The sequence below is a fragment of the Strix aluco genome, chromosome 6 (assembly GCF_031877795.1).
Source record: "Strix aluco isolate bStrAlu1 chromosome 6, bStrAlu1.hap1, whole genome shotgun sequence".
Lineage (NCBI taxonomy): Eukaryota > Metazoa > Chordata > Aves > Strigiformes > Strigidae > Strix > Strix aluco.
This window is the reverse complement of record NC_133936.1, coordinates 7625364-7650186: the sequence shown is the minus strand read 5'-3', so window position 1 is coordinate 7650186 and position 24823 is coordinate 7625364. Positions and strand designations below refer to the sequence as shown.

Here is a 24823-nt window from a genome sequence, read left to right as displayed (position 1 = left end):
TGCATAGTGTTCTTCAGTTTTTACATGTGAAATGAAATTATTTAAAAAGATTATCTGTTGCAGTACCTGAGATTCTGAACTCTGCAGTTGGAGAGCTGTAGTGAACTTGTTTTTCTAAGGCATTGCAGCACCTAATAAATGGGAAGAATCTTTCTGAGAGGACTGATGCAAAACATCATTATTTCTACTTACACAAATGTCTGAAGCTGATTTATTCCCGAGACTAAGATATTTGAATATGTTGCATTACAGCAGGCACTTGTGTTTTTACCAGCGTTCTGGCAGAGTGCTCTGCTTGGTTTGTTTTGGGAGAATGTGGTTGTCTGTCTTGTTTAATTACAGTAGTGATAGGACTTGGGACTGCAGTTGCAGGAATGAAATTCCACAAATCTGTATGGACTGAGAGAGAGACTCCATCTCTCATAGAAGTTGAAGTGTGTCTGTTTTAAGCTAAATTTTTCTATCCTTGTTCTTGGTCAAGGAGGAAGCGCACCTTAGATACAATTACAGCCAATTAATTACTGTTACTATAACTGAAATCCTAAGAGTCTAATCATTATTAGTCCAGATCTAATTGTTACAGAAAAAGACAGAAGAGTAATGCAGTCAAAGTTGTTATACACACAATTCTCAGCTCTACACCTCTCCTGGTGTTACCCTTGGCATGCTGCTGTGTGTCCTAAGGTTGGTGGTTTCATCCTGGTGGTGGTGGGTTGTCAGCCTCTGGAGTCTTTTCCCAGGAGGAACATGATGTTCATATTGATGGCTGCTTCTTCCTCACTGTAGGATCCACATGAGGTGATACTAATTGCCTTTTTCTTTCTTCACTGGTCCATGTTCCCATGTTTTTTTTTGGGTGGAGTGTGTGTGTGAGATTTTGTGGGTGGTTTTTTTTTTTTTGGTTGGTTATTTTTTTTTATGCCCTTAGCTAGTTTTGTCCAGCTCCAGGTGTACATTTCTCTAATTGACCACTAGTGAGTTAGCAGTAGTGGTGGGGTCTACAGTGCCAGCCTGTACCCCATTGTGTATCGTTCCCTGCCTCTACTCCTCCATGATACATCCTTTGTATATAGGTGCTGGACAGGCCAGCTAAGGGGATTATCTGCTAGGTGAGCTATTCACAGATACAGAGGAACTGATCAGGAATGGGGTAATTAATAGTCTTGGCCACAGTAGCTGTGAGATGGTGCAGTGTAAGTTGCATGGGGAAGTAAGGAAGGAAAGTAGTCGATTAAAGGTCCTTCCTTGGTCTTGGGAGCATGGACTTTAACTTGTTCAGGGAATCATAGGATGGTTTGGGTTGGAAGGGGCCTTAAAGACCATCCAGTTCCAACCACCCTGCCACAGGCAGGGACACCTTCCACTAGACCAGGTTGCTCAAAACCCCGTCTAACCTGGCCTTGAACCCTTCCAGGGAAGGGGCAGCCACAGCTTCTCTGGGCAACCTGTTCCAGTGCCTCACCACCCTCGCAGTAGAGAATGTCTTCCTTATATCTAATCTAAATGTACCTTCTGCCAGTTTAAAATTGTAACCCCTCGTCCTATCACTATGCTCCCTGATAAAGAGTCCCTCCCCATCTTCCCTGTAGCCCCCTTTAAGTACTGGGAGGCTGCAATGAGGTATCCCCAGAGCCTTCTCTTCTCCAGGCTGAACACCCCCAATTCTCTCAGCCTGTCCTCACAGGGGAGGTGCTCCAGCCCCCTGAGCATCTTCGTGGCCTCCTCTGGACCCGCTCGAGTGGATCTGTGTCCTTCTTCTGTTGGGAGTCCCAGAGCTGCACACAGCACTGCAGGGGAAGGGTCTCACAAGAGTGGAATAGAGGGGGAGAATCCCCTCCCTCGACCTGCTGGCCACACTGCTCTTGATGCAGTCCAGGACACGGTTGGCTTTCTGGGCTGCAGGTGCACATTGCTGGCTCACAGTCAGTTTTCCATCCACTAATACCCCCAAGTCCTTCTCTGCAGGGCTGCTCTCAATCTGCTCATGGCCCAGCCTGTATTTGTTCTTGGGATTGCCCCGACCCATGGGCAGACCTTTCCCTTGGCCTTGTTGAACTCCATGAGGTTTGCACGGTCCCACCTCTCCAGCCTGTCCAGGTCCCTCTGGATGGCACATCCCTTCCCTCCAGCGTGTCGACTGCACCACACAGCTCGGTGTCATCAGGAAACTTGCTGAGGGTGCACTCGATCCCACTGTCCATGTCGCCAATAAAGATGTTAAACAGCGCCGGTCTCAACACCAACCCCTGAGGAACACCACTTGTCACTGCTCTCCACTTGGACATTGAGTTGTTGACCGCAACTCTTTGAGTGCGACCACCCAGCCAATTCCTTATTCCCTGAGTGGTCTACCCATCAAATCCATGTCTCTCCAATTTAGAGACAAGGATGTCATGCGAGACAGTGCCAAATGCTTTACACGAATCCAGGTAGATGATGTCCATTGCTCTTCCCTTATCCACCAACGCTTGTAACCCTGTCACACCAAAATTGTCAGGCACGATTTGCCCTTAGTGAAGCCATGTTGACTGTCACTAGTCACTTCCTTATTTCCATGTGCTCTAGCATAGTTTCCAGGAGGATCCACTCCATGATCTTGCCGGGCACAGAGGTGAGACTTCACTGGCCTCTAGTTTCCCGGGTCTTCTTTTTTCCCCTTTCATAACATGGGGGTTATATTTCCCCTTTCCCATTCAGTGGGAACTTCACTGGGCTGCCACAACTTCTCAAATATGATGGAAAGTGACATAGCCACATCACCTGCCAGTTCCCTCAGGACCCGCAGATGCATCTCCTCAGATCCCATGGACTTGTGCACCTTCAGGTTCCTTAGATGTCCTTCACCCTGATCCTCTCCTACAGTGGGTGGTTCTTCATTCTCCCAGTCCCTGCCTTTGCCTTCTGTGACTTGGGCGGTGTGGCTGGAGTACTTGTTGGTGAAGACTGAGGCAAAAAAGTCATTGAGTACCTTGCTTTATTGCAGAGTTTGATGTGAGGCTGTCTGGATGCATGGTGGGAAGCTTCTGCTTTCTTAGTCTGGTGGAAAGTGATTGCATGTGGAAATAAATGAGGCTATCAGGTGGATATGGTGTGTGATCATACATCTGTCTTTATCAGGGGAAAATTCTTTGGGCAGCAACTATTGTAACCAGACAAATTTAGATAAATAGAAATGCTGGCTGAGTAATCATTAATAATGTGTATTTGCATGTGTAAAAATTAATGCAGGAAAGTATTTAGTTGCCTAGTTTGCCTGACAAGATTATTTTATTGGTTTAAGTTAGAATACTTGGGAGAATGGGAATATGATGCAGTGAAAAGGTTTGGGAAGAGTGATGGGGCAATAAACCTAAGTGGTCTGATGGAGCTATTCGAGACCTTTAAGTAGAAGAATCTATGACAAATCTGCCTACATACCTTAGTAACTAAGCTCAGAGGTCTAGGAGGTATTTTCTTACTATAAATACTTAAGGGAGTAAATTAGAAACAGTTTAAATTTAGGATACTGGTTTTAGTGTAAGAAAGAATTTTTCAAAAACATGTCCTGAGAACAGTAAATATTCTTTAAAGCAATCTAAATTTTTTTTGTTTTAAAAACATCTGAAGATATACATGCATTCTCTATATACTTTTTGGAACCCACTTTCTGTATCTGCAGTAATATCTATTGATAGAATTGGAGTAATTTAAGGTCATTTTGAAAGATGAGGAATATCTTGAGTTGGAGTAATTTAAGGTCAATTTTGAAAGATGAGGAATATCTTGAATTTCTAAACTTCAGATAGGACAGACTGTAAATGTTTTTAACATGTAATTAGTATGGATTACATTTTCTTAGCTCCCTTTTCTTCATCGATTTTTGCCATTCAACCAGTCATTTCTATTTGTATATATAAAATATATGGCTTACTGTTAAAAGGATCTCAAATCAAATTGGCTTTATTTACTTCAGAATATTCTGAATCATGTTTATTATGGGAATCATAAGAAATGAATAGACATTTCTAATAGAAAACTTATTTCCAAGTGGCTTGATTGAATTAAAGAATACCCAGTGGAATTAAAACTCAATTAAGAGCAGTTATTTCAGTATCCTTAGTGGAAAAAATGATTTTTCTTACTTCACAGAACTACCAGTCTGATTTATTTACAGCTGAGTGTTGTCGATCAGTTTAGAGTGTGGACACGTTTATTAATGCTGTAGTTCATGGATGGCTATGCCAGTTTTGCTGTGAACTTTGTAGTTCTTTAAACCTGCCTCGTGAGAAGACTGAGAGGTGGATTTCTTTTTGGAAGAGGCCAGGTAGACCACTCTGTTTCTCAAGAAACGCCTTTCTATAGCAGTTTATTGTTTTCTTATGGTGATTCTGAATCTCCATGTACTGGTTAATGAACCAGCTGGGACATGCTAATGAGCTGGTTCATATGGAAACAGCTTACTCATATAAAACTAGCAAAACTAAAAGCCCTTTGAAGTCTGTGGTTCAGAAGTATTAGCTAAGTGTTTTTTATTTCCCTGTCCCCAGAATCACTCTGCCTGTCCGGATTACTGTCAGGGGGTTTGGAGTAATTAGATGAGCAGATTTCAGTGTTTTGTCCATTGCCTGTCATCATTTAATCTTCAGAAGTATCCACAGTCTCCATCATGACCTCCAAGACACTGGAAGTGTCTCCTCTGAGAAGGATTAGGAGCTGTCTCCAATATTTCAGAACTCATGGTGTGGCAATCATGACATTTTACATATGCTTCTGTTGCACTGAGAACAGACTGAGCATAAAAACACTGATTGATTCCAAAATGTGAGCAAAATGGGATCATTTGGATATAAATATCTCAGAGCATGTATATATGTGTGTGTATATATATATTTGACAGCAAAGTTATACACATTCACACATATATTCTTTTCCTTTTATTAAATAATTTATGATTTTTCTTAGTCGGATGTGCCTTAAAATATGAAGTAAAAAGGGGTATTTGTCTTGGCTTATCTTTTCTCCCATGCAGGTATTCCTGAGCTTGAGTATGCAGGTGTTGAAAGGTTACTTTGATAGCATTGCCTTTCAGTAACACCCCGTCAGGACTTGGGACACATCCGCTCCTTTGATTAAACACTTAGGGCAGCAGCATCTTCCGTCAATATTTAGTAAGTTGGGGGATGTCAGGTGCTATCATGATGAACCTAAGTGTGACCTAAATTGAACTGAAAGTAGATTGAGGCAGGAATGGCTTTTTATCTTCTTGAGTCATGTTTGAAGTTGTGATCGTTCTTTGAAGCATATTTAAATTAATAACCACTGCATTTTCTTGACAATACTGGTAGAGATAATGTGGGATTTCCATTATTCTGACCTGCTTTTCAATCATTTTCCAGTTACAGTGAGGACGATGAATGAACATTGCCAAGAAATGGTATTTTAAAACATTAGTTTTGCCATGTTGGTGACACATGAACAAAGATGATTACCGGTGCTGATGTTTAATTTAAAACTGTCTAAAAATTTGTACTTGACCCCTTTATATCAAGGTGAACTCGAGGCATGCTTAGTTTATGCAGATTTCCCAGGCAGTCATGACAATAGTGTGTTAGATTTATTTTGCAGGCTAAATGATCATTTTATATATTCACTAGAACCACTCAGGGCTACAAATGAGAACTCTTTCCAGTTGAATTTTCATGCAAATATCTTTATTTGTAGTGTAAAACATTAGAACAGCTAGGTACTCTTGTGTAAATTAGTAGCACTGTTTATAAATATCTCTGCAATTGAAAGCAGCAGAAGTACCAGATGTGTAATTACATTAGCACAGATATTCTACAGAAAGCTGCTTCTGTGAAACAGAAACAAGCTTAATGTGAAAATCTTTGCTTTTGAGAGTAGGCATGCTATGCACATCATTAACCTGTTAATTAAGTCTATTAAGGGCTGCATTTTCTGAGGCCTTGTTAAATGATTACTTATGTATAAGAACGTTTGTTTTTAAAAATCTTCAGTTGCGAAGTGTGGACTAACATTGTAAAGGCAGATGCATACATTGGGATGTAAAATATGTGTACAGCATATGCGCATCTGTAACTGATACTTTTCCATGTTATCATTCTTTTACTTCCAAAAGTTATAGCATGGTATCTTTTATGGCAACAGTGACCAGATTTCCAAGTTCAAAATTGTTCATCTCTGCTCAGCAAACAGCCCCAGCAGAAAACCTGAATGCTCCCTGCTACATCTCTTAGCGGTTTTTGAAAGAAACATGGGTCTGTGCTAGCAAAGTAACCATCAGGGTATATATTCTCAGCTGTTTAAACATCTTGAAGGAGGTGGTTTTATCCCTTGTGCTGAAGCTTGTGAAAATGTATGTAAAAGTGCATGTCTGTTAGGATTTCAGTGATAGCTGAAGACTATTCAGAAATACGTAACCAGTATAAATTCAGAATAATGCAATCAAAGCACCTGCTGAAAAGGTAGTGAAGATCTACCAGTATTGTAAGGCTGACCTCCGAATATTGACGCTTGAACACTTCCATCTTGAAATTATTGGAACTGACATTCTATTTTCAGTTTTCTTTATTTCAGCAGTGTAGATATTGAAAAGAAAAAAGAACCCCAAACCCTGTCCTTTCCCCTAAATGTGCTTGTTCCCACCTGGGACCATGGGTTAGCACTCTGCCTGCTGCAGGACTTGCAACGCTTGGGCTTGTCTTAATGTACTGACACAGATTTATGGCTGAAACTAAGGTACTCTCTTTGTTTATCCTTGGAGTGTTAACTGTCTTTTGCTCCAAGGAATCTGACTCAGCTGGAAAAGGAAAAAACTAAATTAAAAAATAAAACTAGTAGAAAATTGCTGTTTATGTTGTAATGCTTTATTGCCCTGGTTCTAGGTTTTGTTGCTCTCATTTGGGAGGTAGGTTTGCAGAGAAGCACTGCAGCAGAGGGGCTGTTTCTCTGGGTGGGTGTAGTTGAATGCCATGTCCTGCTCTCTAGCAACTAAGTATGTCTAGTGTGCTATTTTAAAAAGAAACAAACAAAAAGTTCAAAAGCATCAGGGGATAATACAACCTCTTCATAAGATCCCTGGATCTCAGCCTGGCCTGATGCACAGATCTTAATCTGACAATATTTTGCTTTCACTCACCTGCCTGTGTAGTCGATTGGAATGATGCCTGGTAAAATATGCCTCCAGATGGGATGGAGATTCTTCTTTCTTCACATACCTATTTAGATATGCTATGCTTACTTACATTTTGTAATTCTTGTCACAAGATTCCAAAGATTTTTCTAATGTTAACACCTGCAAGTCTGAACAAGGTAATGTGATCATGTTCTCTGAGTGCAAACTCAAGTATTCTAGTTATTCTGTTCTTCTGGACCTTGCAATCAAGAATCTGAATTTATGATGTGATGGGACATTATTTCAGTTTGGAAATTGACATCTTTGTCATTACCTTCCTTTTACATTTTTTTCCCCCCTCCAATTTGAATTTTTGTGAATTGGATGTAGTTATTTAGGTTTTTGGGGGTGATGAGTTTTTTTGTTTGGGTTTTTTTGTTTGTTTGTTTGTTTGTTTGTTTTTTTACTATTCGTTGTATGCCTGTCATTCTTCCCTGAAGTGAAAACCACCTGCATCTTAAAACTCTTCATCCTGATTTACACTGTCTGGAAACTTAAGCTCTTTGGCCCTCTTAGATCGATTAGACGCTGCTCAACGCTCAGCCATTCCTCCTGTCAGCAGCCTGTGCTCACAGCGTCTGTGAGACGAGCAGATTGATTTACTGCTGGAGAACACTTATCATTCCAAACTTTGGCATAGATGCTTGTATTGTTTATTCCTGCACAGCTATTTCCAAGTGTTGCAGAGAATGCTTTTCCAAAATACTTTTCCACTAAAATTTGGAGCATTTACGTCGAGTGCTCAGAGTAAATGGAAATTTAATTACAAATAATTAAAAGTGGATAATTAAATATGGACTGTAAATTTTAAAAAAAGATAAAATGCCTAGTAAAAGCAGTTTGTATAGTTCCACAATAACCTCTGTCCAGTTTTTATAAAATTGATTGTGCACGTAGTTAAAAATAGTACTTTTCACATGATTTAATTATGCTGTCTGTTGCCAGGGAATTGTTATCATCAGTGTTCTCCATCTATGCAGAAATACTAATTAGTAGCAATTTGGGCACTATGGGAAATCCTGTCCATTGTATAGCTCTTCTATAATGCTTATTAAGAATAATGACTGTCTGGCCCATACAATTGAGAAGGTATTTCTGTATAAGTACATGGTGTCTGTATTTTAGTATCTGCCTTTTCTGTTCCAAGAGCTTTGGGCAGCCCCACTTCAGCTCTGGAGCAAGGGGGGGTACCCACGGGCAGAGAGGCTGCCCAGCTGAGGCTCATCAGAGGTCCCACCTGGAGAATATCCCCTTGTAACACATCTGTAGGCATGTACAGGTCAGCTTGGCTGAGGGGGAGTTAATGCAATTCCACCATTTAACCCCAGCCAGGCTTGGTAGCACCTCCGTGTGCAATTCTGGGTTTTGATTCCTTTACCATGGCATATTGATTGCTGTAGTATCTGAAAAAGTATACTGGCTTCTGTGTTGTAGTGGGTTATAAAATATGTAAGTTGGGAATAGCATGAAGCTGAGCAGAAAAAATGTAGTTCTCCCTTAAAATGATGTCTGGAGAGGGATGCACACGTTACTGTGATTATGTGCATGTGAAGTAAATTCTGATACTTTGGTTTTACAGGTGTTCAGATTGCTGTATTATTTCACAACTTTTTATGTGAGACAGTTTTTTTTGTGAAAAAAAATTATTTAAATTTTTAAAGTTTTGAAAAACAGCACGTTGCTATTATTTTAATGGACAAGTATAATTTAAGCTTCATGGAAGAGTAAGAAAATTAGAAACCACAGTTGTCACAACTCAGGAGAAGGGATGGCAGTATCTTTGGTGTCTGCCAGGTAACGAGTTATTGTAGAATTAATGTAAGTGTTCTCTGTGTGTCTTGGAGCTCGAATACCAAGCAGACGTTGAACCAATGCTTCCCCCCAGCTGCCCCACTGAGGCCCTCTCCCAGAGCGGTGAACTTTGGCCAGCGAAATTCCTGGTGTGGTTCCCTTATGAGCGTGTTAGTGCGCATCTTGAGGTTGTTTGGTAAGGTTCGTTGTGGAGATGTGGATGGGGTGGTCTCTTCCAGAGCTGAGTGTGTCGCCCTGCAGTGATCCTAACCAGTGCTGGGCTGTTAGCAGGAAGGTGGACCTGGGGTGAAACCTGGGCTTTGCATGCTGGAAAAATGATTTGGAGTGACTGCCTATGTGAAGGGTGATGAGGGGAAGCCAATGTATGGAAAAGCTGAAGAAGCCTTGTGCAAAGCTTGCTGGTGTAAAACCAGTAGTGTAAGGACCTGTATAAAACTGGAGTGGGCCTTCTGAATCCCCCAGTTCCTACAGGCAAATATGAAATAATCCCATTTACAAATATATCAAACTCCCTTCTGCTTCCCTGCAAATATCAGAATAGAACTCGACTTCTTACCTGGTTGTGTTTGGAGGGATCTGAGCTTTCCTGTGGTCTGGGGAGAAGATTTAAATGTAAATAGAGAGGACTCTGGAGATCAGAAGAAGGTATCATTGAGATGGGTGTCCACCAACGCCCATGTATCTCTTGAGGTTCCCCACTGGTAAGCCGGGTGGTCTGTGTGGCAGGAGATGCAGTATAACTGGTGTTGTATTGGTTATGGATGTTTTTCACAGGGAAATAACAGTTCCCATTGGGGAATATAAGTCCCAAACTCAAGGTGGAGTGAAAGAAGAAACATTTTTCAGTTGCTTTTTCTATTAAGGTTACAATTACAAACACCTTATAAAGGCCATTATGTTTTAAAAGGAATCTGTTATCATAGATGTTTGGAATTTTAAAAAGGTCAGAGTTTAATTATAACTGTCTATAATCCAGTACTGAGATGTTTTTAATCTCATATGCAGTAAACTACTCATAGTTGTAATCTGCTGATAACATCTATTTATGCTTTTTGTTTTTACAGTATACATAAATTTATATACATTATGGCCTCATCTCCTAATGTCAGCTCCTATCAGGGCAAGAAATCTGTTTTCGTGAACCCTCAAAATGTGTCAGATGAGTATTACAGAAATGTTTTGGAATGTGTGGGTTGGTTTTTAATTTTTTTTTTATTTATTTTTTAACTGAGAGTTGAAAGAAAAGAATATTTTTCCCTGAGCCGTCTCCAGGGTGTGGGCACATGATTGAGTAGCTCAGCTAATGCAGTTTACATTAGTGCTTAATATTGAGAAGTCCTGCCTTCAAGTGCCAAGGGGTTAGTAAATCACTGAATTTTCATAAACAGCAGTGTTCATTACATTTTGCTGCAGAATGTCTTTCTTGCTGGAGTGTGTCTTGAGTGTTACCGCATGTGGGTAATAAGGGGAAAACCTGAAATGTAAAATTGGAACAAACTGCTGCATGGCTATAAGTCACTAAACTTCACTTTTATTCAGATCTAAAATAAGATGAATAACTAAGCTGCTGAATTACTCATTTGTGTAGGTCATGACAGTTTAAAAAAGTGCTGCAGGTATTTAAAATTAATCCCAGGAATCAGAGGAATTTTATACGTCCTGTGTGACACATTACAAATAGTACAATAGTCCTTTATTTTGTATAGCATCTTTCATATAGATTATAGTAGAAGGTGTTTTACTGAATTGCTGTTAATAAATAGCAAAATAATTGGGATAGTTAAGTGGGGGCAAGGAAGAAAAAGCTGTGTTTTGGATGAGATGTGGCAGTGGATGCAGGGCAGGAATACAGGAGGGCTCTTCCAGAAAGCAGGGGAGTGGGCAGTTATGCTAACCATAGCTATACTAATATTACTTTGTAATATAAAATACCTAAACTTATCAGATCTGCTATCATAGACTCTGTATGGAGTTGGTCCCAAAGATTTTAATCTTATTAGTCTGCAAGAAAAAAATGTGACTGGACTGAGTACACTGACATGGATGGTGCATAATATGCAAATGATATGACTTTTATCAGCATAGTAAGATCTTTGTCCGAATCATTAGAAATATTTTTTTTGGCATAATATGTCTTTGCGTCATGCCCCAAAAAATAGTGGTGAGAAAATATATGGTAGTTTTTACAGTTTGGTTCATAATACATAAATATATGTCCAAGTCTCATAAAAAATACATAATTCTCATAAAATTACATAAAAATTACATAAATCTCAACTTCTCATAAAATAATCAGTTCTGAGGGAACCAACTCAGTGGAACTTATTTTTTGCCACTGTTGCTGATAGTTAAGTCTAATTGGTTGTAATGCCATTAGGAATAAAGCTCATGTTTTGTTTGAGTCAGTAGTTACTTGTTCTCAGAAATAGCAGAATGAGTTGGAGCTCTCCATTTCATATAAACATGCTCTGGTGGAAGGATGCTAGAATGACATCCAAAGTGGTTATATGATGTTTCAAGCAGAAGTATTCAGTGAAAGTGGACACTGCAGTGATCTTCTGGAATCACGATCACATCTGGTGGAGTTATTCTTCAGCCAGACATTAATGAAGTCGTACGTCTCTGTTATGATATTTGTGGATCTTTGTCTAAGAATTAGGAGATTCTGTTTAAAATCAAATTGTTAAGGTCTAGAACAATTGCTTCTAAATTTGATACTTAAACTGAAAGACAAATTAAAAAGTGTAAAAATAGGAGGACTGTTCCAGTGATTGTCCATTAATTTTTTTCACTGTTCCTTCACCGTTTTATGTATCGGATGTGAATTGGATCATATCTATTACCTGTTTGAAATAAATTACTACCACAATACACTATTTAACTGATGGCTGATCTTGTCCGAAGTTTGCAAATTAGTACATAGCTACAGGGGCATAATAATTGTGGAAGATGCTTATTGTTGAATGAATTCTCAGATGGTGAAATGGTTGCAATTAAGCTACATGTTACATTGAACAGAGCATAATTATTGTAGCAGTCCTTATTAAGCAATAACATACTTATTAAGCGGCTCTTATTGGGATTTCTATTTTAGATTTGATGTTTAGTGGTGTTTCATTTTGTCTGTAATATGTAATTATTGTCTGAATAGCCTGCTTGCCTTACGCTTCTGTGACCTGTGTGTCAGAGAGCAGATGTCACTGTATCCTTTCAGACATAATTATTGCATAGTTGTAGGTAGGTCTTGCAGGCAGGAAGAGCAAATCAGTGCACACTACATCATATAAACTACAATTGCTGTGTTATTGCGTGCTTTTAACAGAATTAGAGCAGCTGTATGGGATGATAGTACTGTATTCTTTCTGGCTGATAAAAGATGGCAAACAGAACAATGTAGTTTTTCTTTATGACATATTATATAACAATATAGTAATATAGTAATAATTAATATAGTAATTAATATCAATACTATTAATATTACTATAAAATATAGAATATTATACTAGAGGATATATTTATATTATCTTGATTTATTAATCCCTTTGATGTCATTGTTACTTGTAGTGTTATAGATGTCTTGTAAGAGACAGTGGGATGTCTTCACAGAATCACAGAATCAACTAAGTTGGAAAGGACCTTGAAGATCATCTAGTCCAACCATTAACCTAGCACTGCCAGTTCCCATCTACGCCATATCTCTCAGCGCTATGTCAACCCTATTTGTTTACAGTTTCCCATAAACAAAGATATCCCACTGTCTTAAAATTTTTGCACAAGTCAGCAAGTTTTTGGAAATAGTGATTTGATTGAATTTCTCTTTGGTTTGGTTGACTAATAGATTTATTTGTGCTGTTGCATGTTCCTTGGTACTTTGCAGATATCAGTGGTGTTTTTTAGTGAAAAGCTTTTTTTGGCATCTTAGTGGACAAAGCCTTACTTTCAATTAGATGCTCCTTCATGGAGCAATCCAGGTTGGAAAGGACCATGGGAGGTCATCTGGTCGAACCTCCTGCATGGTGCAGGTTCACGATTGAATTCACACCAGATTGCTTAGGGCTTTGCTTAGTCAGATCTTGAAATCCTCCAAGGATGAGATTCTGCTGTCCCTTGGGCAGCCTGTTCCAAGGGTCACCCTCACAGGGATGAGGTTTTTCCTTATATCCAGCTGGGAGCTCCCCTATTTCAACGTATGTCCGCAGTCTGTTCTTCTCCCCCCTGTGTCCCGCTGTGATGAGATCAAACATCCATCCAGCATCTCATGAGGTTACAATAGTTAGGAGATGGACAGTATCTATCCTTTATCTTCAGCTTTTTGTACTTTCTGTAGACAGATCACTGTGAAATATATTTCATTTTATTTAGTCTTCTGTTTTAATTACCAGTAGCCTCCCATTGTAAAGCATCTTTCTGAAGTTTGGGCTTTTGATGCTTAAATTCCAGAGGATTTTTAATAAAATGTAGTTGATATTATTATTCACATTGTGCTGAGATGTTTCTTTTAATTGACTCAGATTTATTTCAAGGAAAGTGTAAATTTAACATGACTCTTCTAAAAATAATTAAATTCTAATTACAAAGCAGACTATTGACTAGGAAGTATTTACATCCTTCTCCTCATTTAGGCTACAGAACAGGATATTTAACTAAACAATGAAACATTGTGGATAAGTTTACTGTTGTGTCCTGAAGAGATCATCAGGAAGTGAAAAAAAATCTATGGTAATGTGATTTGCATCTGATTTTTAACATTATTTTTCATGCTTTTTTTTTTCTTGTATGCGAAGAGCAGGCAACATTTTTAGCGTGTTTGCCAGAGAATAATTGCAAATTGTGATGTGTCTAACGATAGTGTAATTACTTATGAGTCCTTGCTTACTCTTTTTTTGTGGTAATTTTTCATTCTAAATTCATGTCTGACATTAAATAATGGCTGCTTCTGGTTTCTGCTGCATGTGTCTCTATTCTGTTAATGTAAGGACTGGTAAATCTGTAGCTACTACATAGAGTACTTCACGAGCAACACCCAGAAATGTATAAAAAGTACTAAGGAGACGAGTTCTGTGCAGTAGTTGAAGAGCAGTGGCAGGTTTGGTGAGTGTAATTTGGCCAGTCCTCTGCTACAACTGCTTTATATTACTCCATGGGGGAATTCTAATGCTATTTTTAATGCTGTTTGCTATCCTAAGACGTAAGTAGTAAATCCTTAATTGGTGTAATCTGTTTCAAGGTCCTAATAATGAGTAAAATACCATTATGCTCAATGCTGAAGTGAAGCAGTATTACTCTTGGATTTTTGCTTTAAAAACAAACCGGCAAAAACCACACTTTTCCTGAACTGAAACTTTCACATCTCAAAAAATTAAGCTGCATTTGCTGTACTGCTTCAGAGAAATGAATGCCAAAATAAGCTCAAGATATAACTACATTGCAATGTTTAGCTACTTTCCTCTGCTAAATAAAAAGCCACCTAGTATTTGAGGTTTGAATTTTGACTATTATATTTAGTAGGATGACAGTATACATATAATATGATGTCTGGTTTTGAATCTTGTTGGCATTTGTATAAGAATACTATTTTAGATCAAGGTGAAGTATCAAGGATGAACATTTAAATTGTCAATGGACCTCTTCATGTAACTGGACTTCAAACTCGTATTTAAAGATTTCTTTTTCTGAATATTCAGTTTTTAAGCACATTGGATTCTGTTGAAAGCCTGTTGTTAATGCAGTACAGCTTGTAGAGCACAGCACAGTTTGATGATGGCTTTCTCTGTTCAAGTTATGTGTCATGGCTTAGTCCTTACCTTGGGCTGATATCTTTTGCTGTGAAACAGAGGCACAAAGGGGACAAAGATTTTTCACGTAGCCTGAAGGATTCAACAAAAGCTGGAGCTCTCACTGGTGACTCTGAAAACCCCGCTTGCCTCCTGCCTGTCCACCATGGGAGAAGGTGCCGGACCAAGGGCAGAGTTGCAGTCCTAGCCTGAAGGATGAGGGAGGAGGAGCGCCCACAGAAGGGACATGGCAAGAGCATGGGATGTGTTGGAGGAGAAGCTCAGCTATATCCAATTCCTATTTATTTATTTATTAACGATGAAAAAAGGACAGGAATTTTTATTTATTTATTTTTATTTTTTATTACACAATGTCAAGCCCCTGGCTCTGGAGTATATGCCTCTATTCATGAAGAAAAAACAACGGGTTCACCAACAAAACTGCCGTCAGCTGGATGAAATACCTGGATTATAATTGCAGCCATTATGGGGCTGGTTTTGGTTTTTATGTGTGTGTTTGATTTTGTAGTGTAAGCTTGTAACTGATTCCGGTAGTTTTAAAATCAATTTAAAAAAACTTGACTGCAGTAGCATTTCTTAATATAAATCGACCTATTTATTGTAAGTTCATTTTCTGCCTTGAAAAAATACAAAAGATAGGGTAGTTGCAGTGTATTTTCAAGCAAGAATTATATATGCAATGTTCTTACCGAGTGAAATGGCTCTGTTATGAGGTATTGGAAAGTTTTTAAACTTAGAAATGAGATGAGACCCTCTTGAGACATGATCATCAAAATCCCTTTAATATCTTAAAATTCAGCCTCAGTGCTTTTCTCTACGTTTTCTTTGCAGTTTGTAAGCAATTTTGTACTTTATAGCCCTCAAATTATTTTTTTTTGGCTTGGTGGATTTTTCTTGAACAGTATGGTCACAGAAGAATCTTTCTATTTAGCTATGTCTGATTATGTTCACTTGCAAATCCTCAAATAAGGTTCATACGATTACGTATATGTATTCATGTGCTCCAGAAATAAAAGTGACATCGCTGGGTTTAATTTCAATTTAATCTCTCTTCCTGAACAACTAGCTTTACAACCGCTTATAGTGCCACGTGCTGCAAACAGAAATGACTTCCTCGCTGTACATCCCCGGGTAATTCAGAAGTCGATGCACATGAGGGGCCTTCTCTGCTGTCGGGGCTCTGCTCTCAGAGCGGCGCCTGGCGGGACCTATCCTGCAGCACATACACTGTCACACCAAGTCAGTTCCTCCATTTCAAACTCCTATTAAGAGTATGTTCTTATTTTCATAGTATTTATCCTCACTGTTTTATCACTGCGGATGATGATTCAGCTGCTTCCCAGTGCAGTTTATTCCATTGACTAATTGCTCTATTAAGACTGTTTTCCTCTTATCTAACTTGACTTTCTTTTCCTATTAGATTATTGTTCCTTTATGATCATTTTTATATCCATTTGTACAAGTGAAATTAAATATTCATATTTCCTCAGGCTTTGGGATGCATTTTACTGCTACAGAAATGTGCCTGGCCTGCCTTTAATTTGAGATGTTGTGGGGCATTTTTTTTTTCCCTGCTAGTTTCTCCAAGTGGTCTAGTGATGTGAGTACGCTGGGAGGAGAAATGACTTGCAGCCTTTAGGAAGCATTTATCCAATTTTAGGGTCCACCTGATAGTTACTTTTTAATACATGGCAGGGTATGGTTTGGCTGCTACTGGGTGTCAGGACAGATCCGTGGCAGGAGTATTGCATGGCATTTCTCAACATCCCCTCTTTTGCAGGTCACTGGGGCCGGTGCGTCGGTGACTGCGGCTCAGGGGGTGTCCGGAGTCGGGCCGTCTGGTGCACCCACGTAGAGGGCTGGACAGCGTACCACGCGAACTGCGACCAGAAGGACAAACCCGAAAGCCAGAGGAGGTGCTTTAAAGTCTGCGACTGGCACCTGGAGCTGTTTGAGTGGGAGGTTTTGGGATGGGAAAGGTGTGGGCTTGTCCCCTTTGCTGGTGGTGAGGTGGGAGCCGGGGCTTGCGTCACCGCGCAGCACGGGCTGCAGCACCGGAGCGTCCGCTGCCTCCAGAAGCTGAACAGAACCATTGTCACCAACGAAATATGTGAGTATTTCACACCACAGCCTCCCGCTGAGCAAGCCTGCCTGGTGCCCTGCCCGCGGGACTGCGTCGTGTCCGAGTTCTCCAGCTGGTCTGAGTGTGGCACGGGCTGCGCCAAGAGCTTGCAGCACCGGATGCGGGCGGTCATCGCTCCTCCTCTCTATGGGGGTGCCCCGTGCCCAAATCTGACTGAATCCAGAGCCTGTGGCGCTCCCGCCTGTCCTCTCGGGGAGGAGGAGCACACCTACAGCCTCCGAGTGGGGTCTTGGGGCGAATGCCAGCTGCCCCATCCTAAAGACGTCGACCTGGCGGGGAGGACTATGCAGGATTTGAGTTTGGACTCTGGAGAGCGAAGCACGTCCGGACTTCAAGGCTATAAACCCCACCACCGTCCCCGGGAGGTGGAGATCGGTTACCAAACCAGGCAGGTCAGGTGTGTAAGGAGCGATGGAAAAAACGCAGCACTGAGGTAAGGGTGCTTTGTCTTTTGTTTCATCCCCAGTGGATTTGTTTGACGGAGCGCTTGGTCTGTGTGGCAGCAGCACAGCAAACATGCTCCCATTCTTGAGTTTTAAATGCAAATTTTTATGTGTTTTCTTTATGGTCTTTTTTTTTTTTTTTTGATTTAATTCCCTTCTTGTAAAGCTAGCATATGCTGAATATTTTGCATTCTTCTACGATTTGTGACTGTTTAATTCATTTTATGTTTTTAATAATTCTCATCTGGGTTTTTTGTTGTTTTGAGGAAACATCGAGGAAATGGAATTATATATCACTTCGTACTGTTGCTGGGCCCTGGCTGTGGGAGAGGGAGGTTTCATTCTCAGTCATGTACTGCATATATTTGGCAGAAGCGGCTAAAATTCCACCAACTTAAACTCCTTCATTCTTACAAATCAACACTGGAAAAAATGAGTCTGAAAACTTTGGCCTTGCGAGTTTGCTAGAAGGTATTTCTTGTAAGGATAGATCAGTAAGCAAACCTGTGGTTGTTCTCCTGCTTACTGAGGAGCCTTCTTGTCTGGGTGTAACTCTTGGATGCTGATACCAGATACATGACTTGCTTCTCTCTCTTGTCCTCATGTGTTTTATAGAATGATTTCTCTTAGTTTATGTAGGTTGCTTTGCTGTAATTCAAATGTGAAGGTTACAGTAATGTGCAGCAAATAATGGAAAGGTTTATTCTCTCAATTTCTTGCATTTAAATTTAAGCTATCTAAGCTCTGCCATTTGACTTCAGGTTGGATTTGAGCAGGTGCCAGGAGCTATAGATGACTGAGAAATTGAGTGAGTTCTGAGAAAATCAAGGTTTCTGGGTAACTTCTTGTGTTCTGTTTTTCAAGGATATTAGAAGTTCTTGAAAAATCCTGCTCCTGAATTTTGCAGAAATCAGTATGTTTCTCAGTAATCTATAGCTCCTGGCACCTGCAAAAACTGCAATGGCAGAGAGAAGGGGTTATGTCCAATTCTCTACCCCTGTTAATGTCTGCAGTGGTTTTGCACACATACTGAGGTGAAAATATACATTCTAACCTTTTTCTTACCCCCTTCTATTACACCTGTAGCAAAGTACGGGTTTTTTTTATTGGTTGGAAAAAAGTCGAGCTTTGTGAACAGTTCCAGCAGTTTCCAACATCTTGACTTTATTACTTGTCTCTAAATATATGCTGATTCTAAATATACAGATTTTATGCTCATGTAGCTGCTTGACTTTAATGGAGTCACTTGTGATTTATGCTGCCGTGCGACCAGCAGCAGGTTTATGTCTGCTAACACTTGTTATCTGTTCTTCTGCCTCTTGTATCTCATTCCTTATCAGAGGCTCTGGGAAGGAGATCCTGACTTTGTTAAAATTTCACTCACTCTGCCCTCACATGCTCACTGCTATATTCACTGTAAGAATAGGTAATGGAAGACACTGATTCTATAAATGTTTTCTCTTTGTTGTGCTGCTGTGTAAGTTATACATTCAATTTCTGGATGACAGTGCAGAGGGTTCTGGGAGCTTTAGTTTTAGTGACTCTACTCTTGATCGAGCTGTCTTCTTCCTTGCTCCTTTCTGGGGTTTTTTTGCTGATCCAGCCCCTTTTTTGGGAGTGTACAACTCCATTAGCTGCCTCCTGGCAGACTTTTTTTGCTGAGACTGAGTCTCAGATTTACTGCAGAGAGCTGAGTCTGACCCATCCCTTACTCTTACTCCAAATACAAGAGGAAACCTCATTGATTGAATAGAGGGAAAAAGGTCACAACATATTACAGTGTCCAGATAGTCACACACTTTTCCTTTTTCCTTTTGGACCTAAAATCCAAACCTAAAAATCCAGCCTAAAATTGAATCCACGTTTAATTGCAGGGCCAGAGTGTCACTGATATCAAATCCGACACCTCCCTTTAAGCATCCCGCAGTAATGTCCTCCTTGCTTTGTTGTGCAGCATATTTGCTGCCATTCTTCTGAAGAATGGACCCGATCTTGCAGATGTTGCTTTACAAGAGTGATGCTATTTTGGCTACTGATAAAGAAGAGTAAATGCATTTGCATAACCCTGTAGCGGGGTTTGGCAGGCAGCCAAGCATCTGCTGTAAAACTGGAAAGAAGTGCCTTTTTTGTGCTTTTTCATTTTCCTGGCTGAGGTTTCCTATTTCAACTAACACTGTCGAGTAAGGACCAGTGAGAGATACAAATTTAATTTCTGGAAAACTGAGGTGAGAGAGAGGGAGTATCCCAAGACATGCTTTACCGGCGGGCTCTGAGCTGCTGCTCTGCCAGGGCTTTGGCACCACCCTGCCTCCTGCCGCTGCCGGGTTCTTGCAGGGAAGCAGCAGATAACTGGAGCGGTCAGCTAACCGCCACGTGAGGAGAGCAACCGTATGCTCATCTCGCCTCCTAATTTATAATGCAATGGCAAAGATGCCTGCTTTGTTATCAAGGTTGTTTAATTTACTGGTGTCTAATCTCAGGGCTGCGGAGCAGCCAGTGAGACCGGCGAGCAGCAGCAGCTGCTGTGCTCACCGACGGGAGAGGGTACCTGGTACACTCCTCGGCATGAAAGAACAGTCTTTTGCCAAAAATTGGATTTTGGTGGGCTTGAGTGCAAGCTGTTTTCTAAAGACTAAAAGATTGAACGCATTCACTTCTTACAGGTGCTGGATTACAGGGAGGACATTCATTTTGGCCTCCTCCTGAAGAAGTTTGCCATTGATTGGACTGGCAGATGGGGCATCCTTTCTCTTGTGAAATAGGTAGCAGTTTTCAAAGTAAAAACTGTAAATAGGAATTTCTTGGAGAGGAGCACCAGCACATGGAAGACTGGACATGCTGTATCAGGGAAACAGAGTTGAGGAATGTTCTTGATGAAATATTTTTCAGTCTGGAGGTTCTACGTTTGTTAAAATGGAAGGAGAAGGGAAGAAAGGAAGAGGAAAGGAAGAGACAGACCTTTTTGAAAACACTTGAAGACGGTTGAACATCAGAACATCAATAGACCTTGAGACAGGTTCATTTCTGCTCAGAAACAATTTTGGTGTAGCAACTTTGTATTTGTGAAAATAAGGAATAACAACAAAATAGAATGATTTTATGGATCTGATTTGAAGCTTTTAAAGATTCTATTTTAAAAAGCTGGACTTTTTTTTTTTGCATACTGTTTCAGATAGAATTCAGATTTCACTGTTTCAGAAAAGAGTTTGAGTTTTGCGTTAAATCTCATATCCAGTAACAAATTCAGACATAAGCACTTCCTTGCATTAAAAAAAAAAATCTCTGAAAAAGTTGCAAGAAATGTGTGGTAGAACTTCTGCTCCTTTTGGTTTTCTGTCTTGTCGCAGTTGTAAAAATCTACTGAATAATGAGACAAAGGCACTTGTGTTCCTTTTTTTTAATAAAAAAATAATTATTTAGGGTAGGCACTAAATTGTAACTTAGTGAAATGAGTACCCATGGCTAGACGTTGAAATTCTGAATAAATTTAACCTGATTTTCTAACCTGATGTGTGTGCTCACTAAATATACTAAGTTAAAGTCAGGAGCAAACAGGTTTAGGGTTTTTTTTATTATTATTATTTGGATTATGAGTCTTCTTAGATACTTATTTCTTAAACTCTTAATTCTACAAGTAAGATGACAACAATGATACAATAGAGCTGGATTTCGTTTTCTGTTTACTTTGCTTTTGTAAGTGAGAATTCAGGTCAAACTCAGTCAAGGGATAACCCATCCGTCAAGGCTGAGGTAGAGCAGCATTCAGCTCTTTTGTTTGCCTCTGTAATTTGAATTTCCATTATCCATTTGCTAGTGGATTGTGCTTAACCACTGTGCTGTTGTATGTTTTTAGGAAAAAATTATTTGCAGTTTTTAGTGTTGACATTCTTCTGTTCTCTGGATGAATACAAAATTTTGCAGTCCAGAGGTAGAAACGAGGTGCTGTAATATGCTCTCTGATGGTTATGATTCTGATCTGGGAGAGGAGATGCGTGTTCACATTCCTCCCAGCAGATACAGGAATCAAGCCTTGGTGCTCAGGCTTGAAAACAAATCCCTGGGCTATCGGATAAGAAGGAGATTTTATTTTCTAGTGCTCTTATAGAAAGTTTTATCTCTCATTTTGTTTGCTTTTATTAAAAGCACATGAAACAAAGGAACAGTGGCTGCTTTTTTCATTTCAGTAAGTAACATTTTAGAAACAGTGTCCAATAATAATTGGGCATTTTTCTTCTGTTTTCAAATTGTGCTGAAAGCCAGCTGCTTCTATATCCCTAAGATTTCAATGTCTGCCTAGGTAGCACAAATGTAAGTCAGCATTTATTTGTAATTGAAACAGAGGATCTGGTGCATTAAGTTTTGGAGATACCAAAATAGACATCTTAGACACCAAAGCTCTGTGTTTGTTTGGATTACAGGTCTCCCAGCTCCCCTTCCCTTTGGTCAGTTGTATGGCAGGCAAAGATTTCTGTCTTCCTTACCACCCTGGTGCAGAAGGGGCTGGTGGTGTTTCTTCTGCCAAAGAAGCCTCTTCTGCACAGATTGAATATATGGTATTGCCAGCATCCAAAATAGCCCTGGCAGCCCTTGAGAACCCTAAAATTATGAATGCTTGAAAGTATGCCTGTTAACACTGTCTGCCAGTTTCCTGAGGGAAAAAAGTATTTGGATGCCGTTAGAAACATGGCAAAACTGTGTCCATTATTAGACCGTAATATCATTAGCCAAGTGCAAAGAGCAGGTAGTGTTTATTTATTCCAGCAGCCTGTAAGGTTGGGTCATTGATTACAGAATAGGAGATGACTTTAGAAGAAGGGGAAAAATGGAAATGTGTTGTTATCGGCGTAGCTTAGCTCACTTCAGAATTTTCTTGCATTGTACTATGTGGATTTGAGCGTGTGTTCTCCGACCAGGCTTGGCACTTCTCAGGAGCCTTCCTGAGCTGCTAGGAGAGAGCCTGGCTGTGGAGAGGTACCCTGTCCTCCTGGGGCTGCCTTCCATACCAGCAGCGTGGGCATGGTGATAGCTTCTTAATGTGTCAAATTATTTTGGAGATGATCCTTTCAGTATAAAAGGCTCAACTATAGCCACCTGTCTCATCCTCTAATGTAAGGAAATGCATTCACCTTTCATTCTGAATGCATTGATACGGTTGAGAAAGGAAACCAGGGATAACTTCCATGCTGTGTCCAACCTGATTTAATGATGCACTGCTCCTGAACGGTCTCACTCCTTTTTCCCTGCTGATAGATGTGTTTCCACTCATTTCCTTGTGGCGGATGTGATGGCTGTGTGACTGTGAGGCATGTAGCACAGATGCACTGAGCTGTTAGAAAATTTACTTTTTTTTTGGTGGGTTACTTTTTTGACCAGAACGGAAAGTTGGTGTGGTTCAGCCTGGGACTGCACAATTAATGTATCTTGTTGGGGAGAGTGTGTCTGGAGATGGAGGAGAAGAGCAGTGCTGCTCCATTGGCAGCAGCCTGCACTTACACAGCCACGGGGGACGTGGAGTTGCACAGTAGGAGTGGCACACAGGGCAGCTTTTCCTCCTCCTCCTCTTCTTGCTCCAGGACTACCAAGTGTCAAAGAGGCATGAGTAGGCTTCCTTTGGTTTAGTGGGGTTTTTTTTGTACGTGGTTTATTCCTCTTCATTACACAAGAGAGTAAGAGGGCGCTCTGCCACTTGACTGAGTTAGGCTTTGTGCCGCTGTTATCTGCTAATATATCCATTTTATACCACAAGCAGTGTAAGGTACGTTGTGAAACAGTTCATGTAGTTTCACAGTATCAATCCAAGCATGTAACATAGAGAGAAAGCATTAATCACATAAGTATCCTACTATGTCACGGTTATTAGATTGAATCCGAAGAGGAAGATCTAACCTGATAGCTTAATATGTGGAAAGTTTGTTTAAAAACAGGGTTTTTGTAGTCTCTCCCATCCTTAAGACCTCCTTCCTCTCCCTACCAGTTGGGATACAGCCACAGCAGCGCAAATACACGCCTGGTTTGCAGCCTCAGATCGGCAAGTGTCTCGCACGTCTGGGCTTTGTCTGTATTAGATTGTCCTAAATGCATCTGTGACATCAAAAACTGTGTCTGAATTTCATGGAAAAGCATGTTTTTACGTTTGTCTTTGTGTTGCTCAGTGTCACAGTTAATTTGACTTTGAGGCTCTGAATGAGTAGGTACAAGTTAATTAGATTCGCTTTCTGTTGGGCCGTTGCATGTAATTCTCCCTCAAAAAACATTTATTCGAGCAGAAAGATGGAAATTGCCATCTTGACGTCTTGTTCACCTTAAGGTCAATGAAGTTATCTCTTTAGCCTTTTATAGTAGGAGCAGTGGAGGGATTTTCAGGGAAGGAAACAGCTATTCAGTCTTTGCATACTTCAAAAGCTTTTGCAAATATCAAGGATGATTGCTGGGCAGAGTGTTAGCATAGGTTTGAATCCATTAGGGAAAGGTATTGTAGGTATTGTCTCGCTAAGAATTGGGGTTAGCAATATTCATTTTAAAGAAGACCCCAAAGCATATTTTTAAAGGCTTCATTTTGTTTGGTACTTCAGTAAAGATCAGGCAAGACTTAAATCTCCTTTGCAGTGGCACAACCCCAAAAATGAATTTGGGTTTTCATACTGGTATCTGAATGTAAAATTTTGATGACTCTTTAACTTGTGAGATCAGTTACCCTTCATGCTGTGTTCTTAGATAAACTCAAGTTTTCTAGTACAATCAGCTAGGGCAGTGATTTGTATGTATTTGTCTATTTGTATTTTACCTACTCAAAAATCAGGAATTCTTGTTTCTGGTATATTGTGGCATGGGTGGCTCACCTAATAACTTTTGAAAAAGTATTAAAAAGGAAATAGTTACCATTCATGTGACTCCACCTAACCTACTGTTCCAAACAAGATGTAAAATCCCTGGGTTAGTAAATACAGATATAATGATTATTATTTTTCAGTCCTTGGTTCAATAGTATTGACGTTTTGTACCAGAGACAGCTTTGCAATCAGTTGCATTTGACATGTAATAGAGGAATAAGACATCTTTTTGAGTTGTAACCAAGAATAATTTTATTTTGAGGGGGTTATATCACAGGCTATTTCAACTTCATGAAGTTGTTAAAATAAACCTCAGTAAATTCATCCTCACAGCACCTGTGCGATTAATAAGTTTTATTCTTGGTGAAGAAACTGAGACAAAAAGTTGTTATACTTTTTTTTTTTTTTTTTAAGTATAAATTTAAGCCCCTAAATTGTTGTATTTTGCTGGTAGTTGAGGGTCTTGTCAAACTTGATCAGGTATCAGTGGGAATATTCCTGCTGACCTTTGTGAAAACAAGAATAATTTCTATACTGGAGGAGAAGTGAGTGAATGTCCTTTATCTTCTGTGCTCCCTCTATGAGACTGCCCTGCAATCCTGAAATGATTGCCCCAGTCTATTTTC

At 40.0% G+C, this 24823-nt stretch overlaps 1 protein-coding gene across 6 annotated transcripts in view; it reads left to right on the top strand.

Moving 5' to 3' along the window:
• THSD7B (thrombospondin type 1 domain containing 7B) overlaps window positions 1–24823 on the top strand; it is a 332338-nt gene that overhangs the window by 100728 nt on the left and 206787 nt on the right. For all 6 annotated transcript variants that reach the window (XR_012623747.1, XM_074828561.1, XM_074828560.1 and 3 more), the window contains exon 4: window positions 16562–17357. Coding sequence is in view for 5 of the 6 variants with exons in the window: in XM_074828561.1 (XP_074684662.1) it covers window positions 16562–17357 (796 nt within the window). In the remaining variant the exon portion in view is untranslated. The remainder of the gene's footprint in view (window positions 1–16561; window positions 17358–24823) is intronic.